This window comes from Triplophysa rosa, linkage group LG22 (genome assembly GCF_024868665.1).
Source record: "Triplophysa rosa linkage group LG22, Trosa_1v2, whole genome shotgun sequence".
In the NCBI taxonomy this organism is placed as follows: domain Eukaryota; kingdom Metazoa; phylum Chordata; class Actinopteri; order Cypriniformes; family Nemacheilidae; genus Triplophysa; species Triplophysa rosa.
The window spans coordinates 20,438,310-20,451,641 of record NC_079911.1 but is presented as its reverse complement, the minus strand read 5'-3'; the positions used below and the strand labels follow the sequence as shown (position 1 = coordinate 20,451,641).

General features: G+C 40.9%; 2 protein-coding genes across 6 annotated transcripts in view; one reads left to right on the top strand and one right to left on the bottom strand.

The window, feature by feature from the left end:
* Positions 1-4,658, bottom strand: part of ssbp2b (single stranded DNA binding protein 2b) — a 41,003-nt gene extending 36,345 nt beyond the window's left edge. For 3 of the 4 annotated variants that reach the window (XM_057321465.1, XM_057321466.1, XM_057321467.1), the window contains exon 1: positions 2,926-3,057. In XM_057321465.1, the coding sequence (XP_057177448.1) occupies positions 2,926-2,981 (56 nt within the window). In that variant the 5' untranslated portion in view covers positions 2,982-3,057. Of the gene's footprint in view, positions 1-2,925; positions 3,058-4,146; positions 4,201-4,545 lie in introns of those variants that run through there. The other variant, XM_057321468.1, reaches the window with a different exon arrangement.
* Positions 4,659-4,802: 144 nt separating this feature from the next.
* On the top strand, positions 4,803-13,240 carry atg10 (ATG10 autophagy related 10 homolog (S. cerevisiae)). 2 transcript variants are annotated; one of them, XM_057321469.1, is made up of 7 exons: positions 4,803-4,905; positions 6,213-6,311; positions 6,400-6,522; positions 6,751-6,873; positions 12,363-12,480; positions 12,772-12,869; positions 13,030-13,240. In XM_057321469.1, exons 3-7 carry the CDS (start codon positions 6,400-6,402, stop codon positions 13,123-13,125), a joined length of 558 nt encoding a protein of 185 aa, XP_057177452.1. In that variant the 5' UTR covers positions 4,803-4,905; positions 6,213-6,311; the 3' UTR covers positions 13,126-13,240. The 2 variants fall into 2 exon arrangements, with proteins under 2 accessions (XP_057177452.1, XP_057177453.1); XM_057321470.1 differs by lacking the exon at positions 4,803-4,905 and adding an exon at positions 5,222-5,322.
* Positions 13,241-13,332: the final 92 nt, after the last annotated feature.

Sequence of the window (13,332 nt, the reverse complement as noted above, 5' to 3'; positions counted from 1 at the left end):
GAGAGAGAGAGAGAGAGAGAGAGAGAGAGAGAGAGAGAGGGGGGAGAGAGAGGAGGAGTTCTCTTCTGATGTTTGTTCATGCGGTTGTAAACAAACATGCTGTCAGTTTAGCTCACTGCGTTATACAATGTGCCCTGATGATGTCAGAATGACACAACGCTTGCAATCGTTCCACGAGTGTTTTCATTCAAAGGAACTAAAAGTGTAACTTCTGGAACACAAGACTAATGCCACCGAGACATCTCCTTTGATTTCTTCCTCACATCATACAAACTATCCTCCTTCACAGTTAACCACTTCTCTACTTTTCCTTCAGGAGGAGAGATAAAAGGTCCGGCCGCTACAACACCGGCGCACAGTCAATCAAGCCGTCAAACTCAAACAGCTCAGGTGTTAAAACACAAGCAGCTGATTCTCCTCTTCTCAAATAAAACACTGTGTCACTTTAAACAACACTTGATCTGTCAGCACAGCAGCACATCTGATACCGGTGAAGATGTTTTATTGAGGAAAGCAAAACATTTATCAGATTGTGTCAATCAATGAATGATCCCAAAGACGTAAGGGATAATGCACAAGCAGCCGGTTGTTATCGCAGAAATAAGGCCCGACAGTGTGATCAGAGTCCAGTTGCATAAACTTAGCCGCTAAGTTAAGACTGTGTCTTAACAACTAGTTCCACTGATGAGCAATTAGTTAGGACTAATAAGTCTTACTTTTCAGATTTCAATTAGACCCATCTACCCTTTTATGGGACTGATTTATAGAAATTATGACCAATCTTGAAGAAAAAAATTAAACGACTAACTTGTAAAACTAGTCTAAGCATTTTATGCAACTGGCCCCAGGACGTGAAGCGGAGGGTCTTGTATCACACAGAAGGGGATTATTTCATGATAACAGCCGGCTGCTTGTACATTATCCCGCTTATTACACGCCTACTTGCCACATGAGAATAAAACTGGACATGTGAAATGTGAATTTGAAATATTTTATTAGGTCATTTTTTACCGAATGCATACCTTCTGCAAGGAAAATCCGTTTACTTTCGGTTTTAAGGTAAGAAACGACGTTCAAATGTCACGAACAGGCAATTGGGTCAAATCATTTCAAAATATAATGTCATATATGTTATTAAAAGACATATTTATATTTAATTTGTCAAAAAAACCCTGTCAAAATGATTTGCAGCATCCGGGTTACCGTGTGTTATTAGTTTTGAGCGGTTGTTATCTGGGAATAACGAACCTGTAAATGTCGCGACTGGCCAATCAGAATCAAGCATTCCAACGAGCCGTGTAATAAACATCAATAGGATCTTTGTATTACAGATAAAAGTTTATGGAGCTCACAGCAAATAAATTCACTCGTGTGTCACAGAAGGAGGCGCGTATAACATGCCTGTCATGCTCATGTGGGAAACACGGGTTTCAGTCCAGCTCAAAACATGCATCTGTCTCCTTTCATGACCTGCTTTTTATTCAACACCGTGTTTGTAAATAAGACAGAACAGAGTGGAAACGCAAACAAACAAGCAGACAATTAACTGACATTGTTAAGCAATGGTGAAGATTGTTTTATGTTGTTTTGTTGGCTACAAAAACAATTTAATAACCAGCAAAACTGCTTTCTCCAGTTAAAATCTAAAGCTGAGAGTTTTAACCACAAGTCCACACATGCTTTTTAAGACTCCGGTCTGAATGAAACTACAATAATCACTAATTACTTCAAGACACAAGATCACTGTAGGAGAACAGCAGACACTGTGTGCTCCAAACATGTTAAAGCACCAACAGATTAAAAAAATGATTACAGAAAACCACCTTGAAAATAAAGTTTAGCAGACGAACCCGTGCCACATACACGTCACACTAAAATACATTTCAATATAGCATTTATATATCAATATACCAACACACTGGAGCCCTTAAATATTGACACGCTGGATGTGTTCTTTGCGTTACTTCTCAATGAAGCTTTAATCTCAAAACAGTTGAAGGTGAAGTAAACATTCCTCCACTAATACATTTACAGACTAAATACTAAATACAGATTTTCTGTCAGATGGGGTTGTAGGTGAGCTATACATCCGTACAAGATCAGTCAAAACTGGTCTGCCATGCTCGTAGACTTATAAAAATACAACATGTATATATGGAGAATAATCCAAAAATGATATAATACAGCCAACTGCAATCCTCAGACTGTCGTGTAGTCATTTGCCTTACTGAGAGTCGCGCGCATGCAAAATTGTTACATAATTGTGATAAAAAATGAGTATGGTATGGTAGGCTATAGTATACCTGTATATAGTACGGCTAGGAAAAGAATGCGAGTGACGAGCAGGAGAGCATTGTTGGCGTGCACGCGCAGCGGAACTTTAAACGTCGGAATGTCCCGCAAAATGACACATTTGAACTTTTCATGTTGTTACGTCAGTCACACAGCGCGCGAGCGAACTGAACAGCGCTAGAAATAAAGTTTTTTTTTTTAACTTTTTTTTCATTTAAAATGTGCACTTTTCTTTAAAACAAAACTCTGTAGCCTACATACCTTTATCAGACACAAAACCAAACGACATGCAAGAATCCTTGAAACGCATTCCCAGGTTGCTTTACCTGCGTCAGCTAAACGCAGAAATAACGCAGAACATTGTTTCCTTACTGATGCACACACATTAAATCGGAGAGTCCAGTGTAAAGGTCTCTTAACTTTTGCGCGTGCAACTCACGGACAGAAGCGTCGCGTGTCGCGTTAAGTAGACGCAATAGACAGTAACAGCAGCGCGTGACTGATAACTGACAGCAACTTTCTTATGTGAACTACACGAGCAGTTAAAGACAAACAGCAGAATCCGCAGAAGAGAGCTCGTGTCATGTCCTCCTGCTCCTGTCGTCATTACAGACATGAATGAATAAAACTTACTTTTCTCGCGCCTGGCTGTCGGACGGCACGTTGTTACTCTTGCCTTTGGCGTACATGCTTGCAGAGAGCTGCGATTGTCACGCACCTGTCAAACCATCACAGCCTCCCCGGACACAACCCCGTCACCATGGCGACTGCGGGAGCGGGTCGTCTCATTGGACCGGGCGCGAGGAAGGAACGCCCATTTTGTTGGGTAACTACCGTGAGTGACAGATACACGGCCCCGCCCCAACAGAAACTCAGCCCCTTTCTTATCGCTACAGTTCTGTCTGTGGAACACACGCGCGCGCGCGCTCGCTGAGGGGAATTTGAAACCGCACTGAGAGGGATTTTAAACAACTGGCTGTTCCTCTCACAAGCAAGCACACCCTCTACTGTCACTGGCCAAATTTAAAGTGATATGGCAAATGTAGGGCACTTTCTCCAGCTCTTATTTCACGTTCCAGTCTTCTCAATTATTTCTGTAGCGCTTTTCACAGTTTTGCATGACTGCGCAGCAGCTTTACAGTAAACACGGAACAGCAGTAGAGACACGTCAGTGTAATAATTATGTGTATTCCAACGTACATAGAAGTGAACCAATAAGAAAGAGAAATTTGTCTAATGGATATTAGTCTTAAAGGGATAGTTCACCCAAAAATGCGAATTGTACCTGTCTGTAACAACGTTTGGTAGTAAAGTTATATCGACATGACAGGCCGGTGTTATGCTGAGAAATGACTCCTGCCAAATTATGACTTCCCTATTCCCCACTAACATTAGGTGAGTCCCCCATCAAAATCAATGAGGGGAGTCGTAATCTGACAGGGAGTCAAAATCCGGCACAACAGGCCACCAGACTCACCAGACCACTGTTATTGGTAAATTCCCACCACTGCTGACCCTTTCAGACACACTGACTCGGTCACCTAGCCATAACAATTTGTCCTTTGTCACAGTGATCCGTTATTACTGATAAATTCTCCTGCATTCAACACATTGATGATAAAAACAGACCGATGTTTGCTTCAGATCTAATGTGCACAGATCGTAATATGTGATATCGCTTCACCTGTGACTGCTCATAATGTTTCTGCTGATATCAACAGTGATGGAAAGTAAATCAATCATGATTGTCTATTTAATTGTATCAGACCGGAACCTTGTGATCATTTATTTCCATGGTAAATCCTAAATGCATGTAAGGAGTGAAAGAGTAATAATTAAATAGATTACACTTACCCCAATAAGATATTTGCAGAAATGTACATGTATTTACTCTGACAAAACTAGAACCTGTAAAAAAAAGTGCCACAACTACTATAACATTAATCAAATATTAGTCTGCATATTGTGTGCATATATAAAGCAATAATTAAGCCCCAAGAAGCAGCGGTTAACGGTTTTTTATAACGGCGGATTAGAACTCAGCTCAACCAATCAGAATCAAGGATCGGAACTGACCGTTTTATAACTTTATATCACCAACTCTTAATCTTGTACACAGACAGATTGTTAAGAGAGACCTGCCTGACATTAAGATTTTCTTGTGAAACATATTTATTAATTGAACTGCATGCTTCAAGTGTGTTAAAGATAATGAGCGTGTCAAATACAGTTGAATGAACACATCTAGGCTACCTGTGTATTCTGTTGTGACCCTTGGAGACCTTTGAAGGATCTTGTTTTGCTCTCCAACTTTTGATGTGCTGCAATTATACGACCACACCGCCTGATTTCATCATATATGACGCTAAAAACACATCACATAACATAACTAAAGATATTTCTGTGTGTGTGTTTTAGTTTGCTACTAAAACCCAACATTTCTCTCTTCAGATGGGTGTATGTTTGAGCTGCTCTCTGTCCTCTAATGTCTGCGGCTCTGCGCCGTTTCCAGATCGGGCGGCTTGAAACCGTCTGCGCTGAATAACATTGGCTGTTCCGTTTCACCCCCTCCGAGCCGAAGGATCCCGGAAGTAGCCGAGTGAGACGATGACGGTAAGACAGAGCGATAGAGAGCAGTTGGCGCTATGTGTGCGTGCGTGCGTGTGTGCGTGCGTGCGTGCGTGCGTGTGTGTGTGCGTGTGTGTATGTGTGCGTGTGTGCGTGTGTGACTGACAGGTCCGAGTCATGACTGGAACAATGTAACAATGTAACAGACGCTCGGCGTTTAGAAACAATAGGCTGGTTCGACTCGATGCGGCGCCGCAAGATCCGACAGGCGGATGACATCAAAGTACCGCGAGAGCCATTCGAAAAACCATCAAATGTTTGGTTTCGAATCGCTCTCGCGGTACTTTGATGTCTTCCGCCTGTCGGATCTTGCGGCGCCGCATCGAGTCGAACCAGCCTAAAGTAACAACGTGACGACCAGTTTCCACAGAGACGTTACTTTCGGGTTCAAAACACAAACTCGTGAGTGCTGCAGGACACTGCGTGGTGTTGTTCATATATACACTACATACTGTTGTATTCGAGCTTGACTGTAAAAATAAACGCAATACAACGCTTTGTAACGTTCTCAGAAGATCAGCAGTTGAGTGTTCCCTGAATACATTTCATCACACAAAAAGTGTCCGAAGGTCAGAATGTCATGAAAATGACTGTTTTAAGGATCTGATGTGAGACAGTTCTTCAGGTTGCTGGTGCTTTGGAAAACGTTTGATATCTGTTTAGCAAAACGAAAGCATAAAGTGAATCGAATGGTCTGTAGATGTATACCGTAGCACCAGTGGCATTCAATCTTTCATTTTCAACTTGGTATAAAGTGTGGCAGCATGCGAACATTTCTGTGTTTGCTCCACCGAGCAGATTTTCCTTTAAAGAAAAGAATGGAAGAGAATAGAATCTTTATTGCTACGTGAGATACTTTCATGGGACTGAATAAAACTTACCCTTCATATCTGGGATGTCAGAATGTTGTGAAGTGATGTCATATTTAATCAAATCTACCTGTATGACTTTGTTTCTTCCAGAGAACACAAAAGAAGCTATTTTGAAGAATGTTGTTAACCGAACAGTGCCGGCACCCATTCACTTCTATTGTATGGGCACAAAACAAGTGAATGGATGCCGTCGCTGTTTGGTTAACAACACTCTTCAAAATATCTTCTTTTGTGTTCAACGGAAGAAAGAAAGTCATACAGGTTAGAAATGACAAGAGGGTGAGTAAAGGATGACAGAATTTTCATTATTGAGTGAGTTATCTCTTTAATATAGCCTACTGTGTATATCTAAAAATAACATGGATGGAATGAAACGGTTTAATTGTCTGTAATTGAAAGATTGCTATTTTCCTTTTACAGGATTCCTAAAGAAAGAGGCACAGTCAGGAAAGAGACACACGGTGACTCGGCCGTTTCTTCTACGGGAATTCTGTTGCGCTCCTGGAGCCTAAAGTTAAGGTGCTGATGATGTCGGTGTGTTGTTTGGCCTTGAAACGGTCACATTACATCCTATTGACATTCTTTGAAATGTTCTTCATATTCACAGATGGCGGGTGAGAGACACTCAGCATCATGTTATCTAGACGAAAGGACCTTCAGACTTTGCTGCCAGCTCTTTCTCCAACATTCCGTGACCATCCAGGATGGCTGGAGCTGGGAGGAGATCAAGGTGAAGTGAACACACGCAGTCCGCTCTGATTCTGTGAAGTTCAATGGAGTTCAGACAAACACAACAAAAGACATGAAGAACCTGTTTTTAAGGATCATGATTATATCAATTATGGACAATTACTCTGCTATTTTTTCGTAGTTTCTAATATTTCCCCAGTATTGGTTATTAGTTATTGATGACTGTAATCAGCATAGATCAGTAAACAAATACTTGACTGTGTTTCAGGGTGCTGATGAAGGCTTCATGAGGAAGACTGTCCTCATCCCCGTCAGATCAGACGCCTCACACCATGAGGATGTGTGTTCGGTGCGGACAGAAAACACCGACTCTCTGACAGAAGAACTTCAGGTGAGTAGGGAACTCATTCCTCAATCCTCAGAGCAGTATGTCAATGTGAATGTGACCAGTAAGCAACAACCAGAACAGTGTTTTGCCTCTGAACTCGTCTGGTTCAGTTCATCTATAAACTCGGGGCTGACCGAAGTGTTTCCCCACATACTGAATCAATTACCTGAAGGAAACACTTTGACTAAATCCTTCACTTTACAAACATCCTGAGGTTAGTTCTGGAAAAACTGGCTAATGCTGGCGTTTACTTTTATGTGACTGTTAAGATGTTTGTGCACTTTTGTCCATCGGGTTATTTCGCTCAACACACATCATTAGTTGTGTGAGAAACAGTGATCCTTAAATCCTGACTATGACTGATTATTTGTTTTAGATGTAGCTGTATCGGCTTCACGTTTAGGTTTGTGTGTAGTGTTCAGTTATCTCTAGAATGGGGATGTGTGTGTTTTGTTCTCTGCACTCTCAGCTCTTTTCATTAGAAAGCCCTTCCGGCTGATTGCAAATGACTTCACTTCACACACATTTACATTCAGCTCACACACGCTAGAGAAGACTCCACACCTCCTCCTGTGTTTTATGAGATTTATTATTGTAGCAGTTATGTGAGAATACAGAGAAGGACATCTCACAAACAATTCAAGATGAGAAAAAGCATGTTTAAAGGAGAAGTTCACTTTAAAAATGAAAATGTCATGATAGTTCACTCACATGTCATACAAGCCGTCTGTGTGTTTATTTCTTCTGCAGAAAACAAACGGAGGCTTTCGAGGAAAGCTTTCGGGTTCTTCTCCATATAATGCACTTCAACAGGGGGCTGTTGGTCCAAATTTCAGTTTCATCGCAGCTTCAAACGGCTCGACGCGACACCAGCCGATGAATAAGGGTGTTGTCTAGCCAAACGATTGGTCATTTTCCAAGAAAACTAAAAGACTATTGGTTAAAAAAAGATTTTAACCAAAAAAAGATTATTGGAATATTGGTTTAATCCTCGCATAAAGCTATCCAATGACATAAAAAGTGCATTGGTGGTTTCATGATAGTCAGTCCTTTTTGAAGCTTTAGAGTAATTTAAGCAGGGTCACAATCTGCAAAGGTTCACATACACTAACTTACACTAGTACAATAGCGTTAATGTAAATCATTCATGTAAAGCCTAGTGTTAAACTAAAGTCATTTATTATGAAAGTCTACATCTACGTGCCCCTCTCCGTCCGTTTGTGATTGCGTGTCCATGCTGTGATGATGATGGCATCTTAACGTTAGGGGGAATTCCTCCGTCCATTCACTAACTTACTGCGTCCGAGGCTCTCGATCACTGTTTGTCGGGTGTATTATACTTTCTCTTGTTCTTGTTTCACTTACACACGCCCGGGAACAGAAACTGCTATTACAGCAGATAAACGTAAATAATATGACGCGTCGATGCATTTCACGCACTCATTGCAGCCCTTCTCAAAAGCCTCAATTTGTTTTCCACAGAAGAATTAAACACACGGGCGGCTTGTATGACATGTGGGTGAGGGAATTATCATCACATTTTAATGTTAAAGTGAACTAGTCCTTTGAATGACTTTGGACATGACATGAAGTAAAGTTTAGTTGTTGTTGACATTCATTTATAAGTCAATTGATGCGCACATATATCAGCAGTTTTAATAAGAGCTGTTGTAAAGCCATGATTTCAAATTTCAAAAAAGCATGAAACATAAGAAATGAACCCCGGTTTTACTATAGTAACCAGAGTTTAACTATATATAGAAATGGTAATCAATGTGCCAAAGAGCACATGGTTCATTTTTGTTAGAGGCAAGAACCGGATGTGCGCTGGATGTGTCCAGTCTTCCAAAATATGATTTCAGATCAAATAAAATGTTTTCATGACCATCATGGTCTACAGTAAACCAGTCTAACATCATTCACTCCTCAATCTTCTGAAATGTGCATTCGTGCCTCAGCGCACATCACCTGACACACCCCACATAGAGGAACATTTAGAAAACTTGATCTTGCCGAAGACTGTTGGCAGCGAGCAGTAGCTCGCAAGCTACAAGAAAGGCCTTGTTTCCATTGTTCTGGCAAGAGGAATAAAACGCTCTCCAAAAAGATCTGTGGAAGATTAGGGAAGTCAGGACGGCATCCTGTTTTGAGTGGAATTCTTTAGGCCATGAATACATGAGAGAATGCCTCACTCAACAAAAATCTATCCGAGTTAACCCTTTCAGGGCCGGCTCTGTGAATGTGAAGGCTTTGTGCACCTGAACATGAAGCGCTCAGAGGTTCTCATGTGTGTAGACAGTCGTGGGATGAAAAAACACAGTCCAATCTAGTTGTTCATACAAACTTAAATACGGAATATGAAATGTTCAGAAGGCTTATTTATTTTTGCTGTCTTTAGGCATTCAGACAGTATTTGTATGTGAATGTGGATAATTCAGGTTAACGAGCGAGATGTTAGTATTCAGAGGAACATCTACTCTCGTCCGGTATTGATCTTTGTTCTGACAGTGACAAACAGGCCACATATCAAGTGTATGGTTAGAATCTCTTGAGATGCTGCCGTGTTCCTCGACGCCCTCCACGTCTGTGAAGTCAAACAGCAGTCACACCGTCTCTACAGCTGTGTGAATGGGAATGGAAACAAACACCATCAGGATGCTTCGGGCTTGAGATGATGTGTGATAATACACATTCTTTGAACTTGACTTTTTCATAGCTTTTAAACGGATTGCAGGTGAACTTCTGTCTTTTTTTTTATCCAAATGTGCTGAAATAGTCAGTCATGATAAGGATGAAAACTCATTTTCACTAAACATGTTCCTGTCTCTAACAGACATGACATGAATAAGAGATGTTTTACCATTGAATGGTGGTAATGTGTGGTGGTAATGTTTGGAAAAAGCCTGACTTCATTGTTTATGCGACTCGACTCTTTCATTTGTGACAGACATGGCTGAGGTGAAACACTAATGGTTTGTCTCTCAAGACTGCACTTGAAGGGAAAAGATTTCATCTCAAGGGAGTCTGCTTTCATAGATCCACCGCGTCTGGTGATCCAGACATTTATATATATACATTCATCAATTATATAACTTCAGTCAAGCTTTTTGTTTGGAAAAATATTGCAGTGTGTGTACAGTACAGGTTTAGAGATTTTATTTTACATGATATATTTATTCATTTAGCAGACACTTACAATTGGTAAATATTTTTATAAATATATGAAAGGTGTGCTGTGGAGATTTTAGTGGCATCTAGTGGTGAGGTTTTGAATTGCAACCAACGGCTCACTCCATCTCTCCCCCCTATCTTTCGAAGCACTAGGCTAGGCACATTCTGTACACTGTAAAAAAATCCCATAAAAAACGGATAAAGTACTGGCAGAAAATTACCAGTACATTTTCCTTTATTTTACGGACATTTCTGTTTATGCTAAAATGCAATTTAATGCGCTGCAATATGTAAAATACAGGTAAAACAACTGTAAAAATGAATACGGAAAATTCCTTCATATTAAAACAGTATATTGTGCCCTATTTTTAAGGTTTAGAGCTGTTTGTCCGTTTAGGGCTACTGTAGAAACAATATGGTGAAGACCCGCGGTGTATGTAGATAGAATAGCTCATTCAAAGATAATAAAAACATCACGCTTCATTATGTAAGGTCTTTATACACAGTTATGTATCTTATATTGCATTTTTGTCAATAGATCCTCCTAAAAATGACACACAGCACCTTTGAAGGGGTGATATGACACGGCTAAAAGGAATATTATGGTTTGTTTTAGATGTAATGTAACGTGTAAACAGGATTTAAGGTTGATAAACGCTGTATTTTCCACACACCGTGCATGTTTGTATCTCCTCTTTGCTCCGCCTCTCTGAAACACGCAGATGTTTAACAAAGCTCATGGCTCTGAAAAGCGAGGTGTGCTGTGATTGGCCAGTTCACCAGTGCGTAGTGATTGGTGGAATACTGCAAGCGTGTGAGGGAAATGTAACGCCTCTGACCATATTTGGAACATCAGGTTCCTCTTCAATTGTACTGACAGGTACGCCCACCTTACTTGCGTCTACATTTGGGCGGTCTCAGTCAAATCAGACCACCAACTGATGTAGATTTGTGGGGGTGTGGCTACACGAGGTGTTTCAGGCAGGTCTGGGTGAGCATTCGCTTTTACATAGAACGCATCTTTATTTATTTGCAATTTTACGTGTCTCATACATGCATGAGCAACTTATAACACACCAAAGACACAGAAAAACATGTGTTCATGCCATATGACCCCTTTTAATATTTGTTTAAATGGTAAAATTTATATTATTAGTTATTATTTTTGGTTGCAAAAATAAAGATGTGTGTGCAATAGAATGCCTTTTTTATGCGTCCTGTTCATTTCTAGAAATGCTTCAGTATTTTGAGAACAGCTGAGCTACTGTCAAACTACTGCAAAATATACAGTATATAGTAAAGTTACAGAAGTTATGTCATTATTTGTGATTTACTTTCTCTCAAACATTGAGTTATTAGAACTCCTGCTTTCTGTTTATGCGTGCTCGCTCAAGTCATCGCACACAAAACCTTTATTCTGTATCCTCCGTCTGTTAAAACAGAGGTCTCCTTCCTAAACAAGACACAAGAGATGTGTGTCCATGTGTCACAACACATCAGGAACATCTGAATGAATGACGGATGGATGAAGGAGGAAAACAAGAAGCTGAACACATGTTGTTGTCCACGTGCTTTCAAATGAAACCCGCAGAGTTTCATCCATCGGTCCTGAAGTTATGGAGGAAAGAATGAAGGCAGATGTTGAGATTGTGTGTGTGTCGCCGGGCGGTCTGGGTGTTGGTCTGGGTTTGGTGTCCCAGCTAAGGGTTTGAGACATGTCTGTGCACGTGCCGTAGATCACATGTGTGATATCAGCTCATGAAAAACAACCTTCACCACCTTCTCCTGCAGAGGATCCATGAATCGTCTGATCATACCTGTCAACAAAAAATCTCTCATCATGTTGTTCCAGACCCGTGTGTTGTGAACACCAGGAGGAATTTGTGAGGATGACTGTCTGGTCTTCACAGGGTCATCAAAAGTCAACGGGCACACATGATGACAAGCTTCATAAATCACATAATGCACACAATGAACAAGTCATGACATGAGAAGAAATCTGTATTTTTTCAAATGAAAGGTTTTGTGAAAAGTTCTTTACAGTGATGTCATAGGAGAAGCGTTCATTTTCAGTCAAGTGTTCTTAGAGAATCTTCTGGTTTTGATCTTTTGTAGTCTGTAGACCTGTTTTAAAGCTTTCCTCCGCCATAGCTTGTGAAGCTCGTATGTCTTTCCTCAAACTGAAACCTTCGTATGCTTCACTTCTCAATTCATTTATATCGATCACTGTTTGTACGTTTCAGACGCTATGTTCAGTTATGATCTGTCACATACTGTATGTTGTGTTTTTGTCGTGTGTCTCTTCATTTGTTGTTTTTCAGGCAGATGTTGAGGATGAAGCAGCAGGACTTCAGGCCGTATGTCAACGATATGAATATCATGTTGTGTATTCCAGCAGTTATCAGATCCCGGTGCTGTACTTCAGAGTCTCCACGTTAGGTACACAACATTCTCTCTCACACTCTCATCATTACACCACAGTCGTCTCTTATCTGTGTGTGTGTTTCACAACTCTTCTTCTCTCTTCAAACGTCTGCTTTTGTTTTATGTGCACTCAGAAATCAGACTCGACATTTACACTGAATTTTGAGAATGTGGGTCAAGAATGACGGTTGTAAAGACTTGAATGACAGCCATGTAAATATTTGGGAAGCTCTTCTTGAGCGAGTCAGTAAATCCACTCAAAGTTCATCACTTCAGCTGTCTGAAGATCGTTCTTCTCCCTTTCAGATGGAAGGTCTGTGTCTCTGGAAGACGTGTGGAGCAACGTTCATCCAAACTACAGACAGAGATTAAGACAGGAACCGTGGGACACGCTCACGCAACAGGTACTGTATCTGAACATCTTCAGTGTCAGTCACACACGAGACATCGATGTCAGATTGAATGAGGCTTTCATTGGTCTGCTGTGAAATGTGCAGCGTAAACATGATATCAGTAATTACAGTTCTTCATATCATATCATGATTACTCTCAATATTGTGACAGCCGTACAGACACATGTTGGATAGGACTGATAGAAACACTGTTGGGAGAGATGCAGGGGAGTTTTTTGGGATGCTGGTTGAGATGTTGAGGTTGTGAGGTCTCTGTGAGGTTTTCGAGGGATGGAACACTGCAGTATGTGCATGTGACGCAGGTAAACATGAGTGACTCACATTAAAGCTGGATCAGCAGTGATCTCTCCCTCTCCCTCCCTCCCCCTCCCCCTCCCTCTCTCTCTCTCTCTCTCTCTCTCTCTCTCTCTCCCTCTCTCTCTCTCTCTCTCTCTCTCTCTCTCTCTCTCTCTCT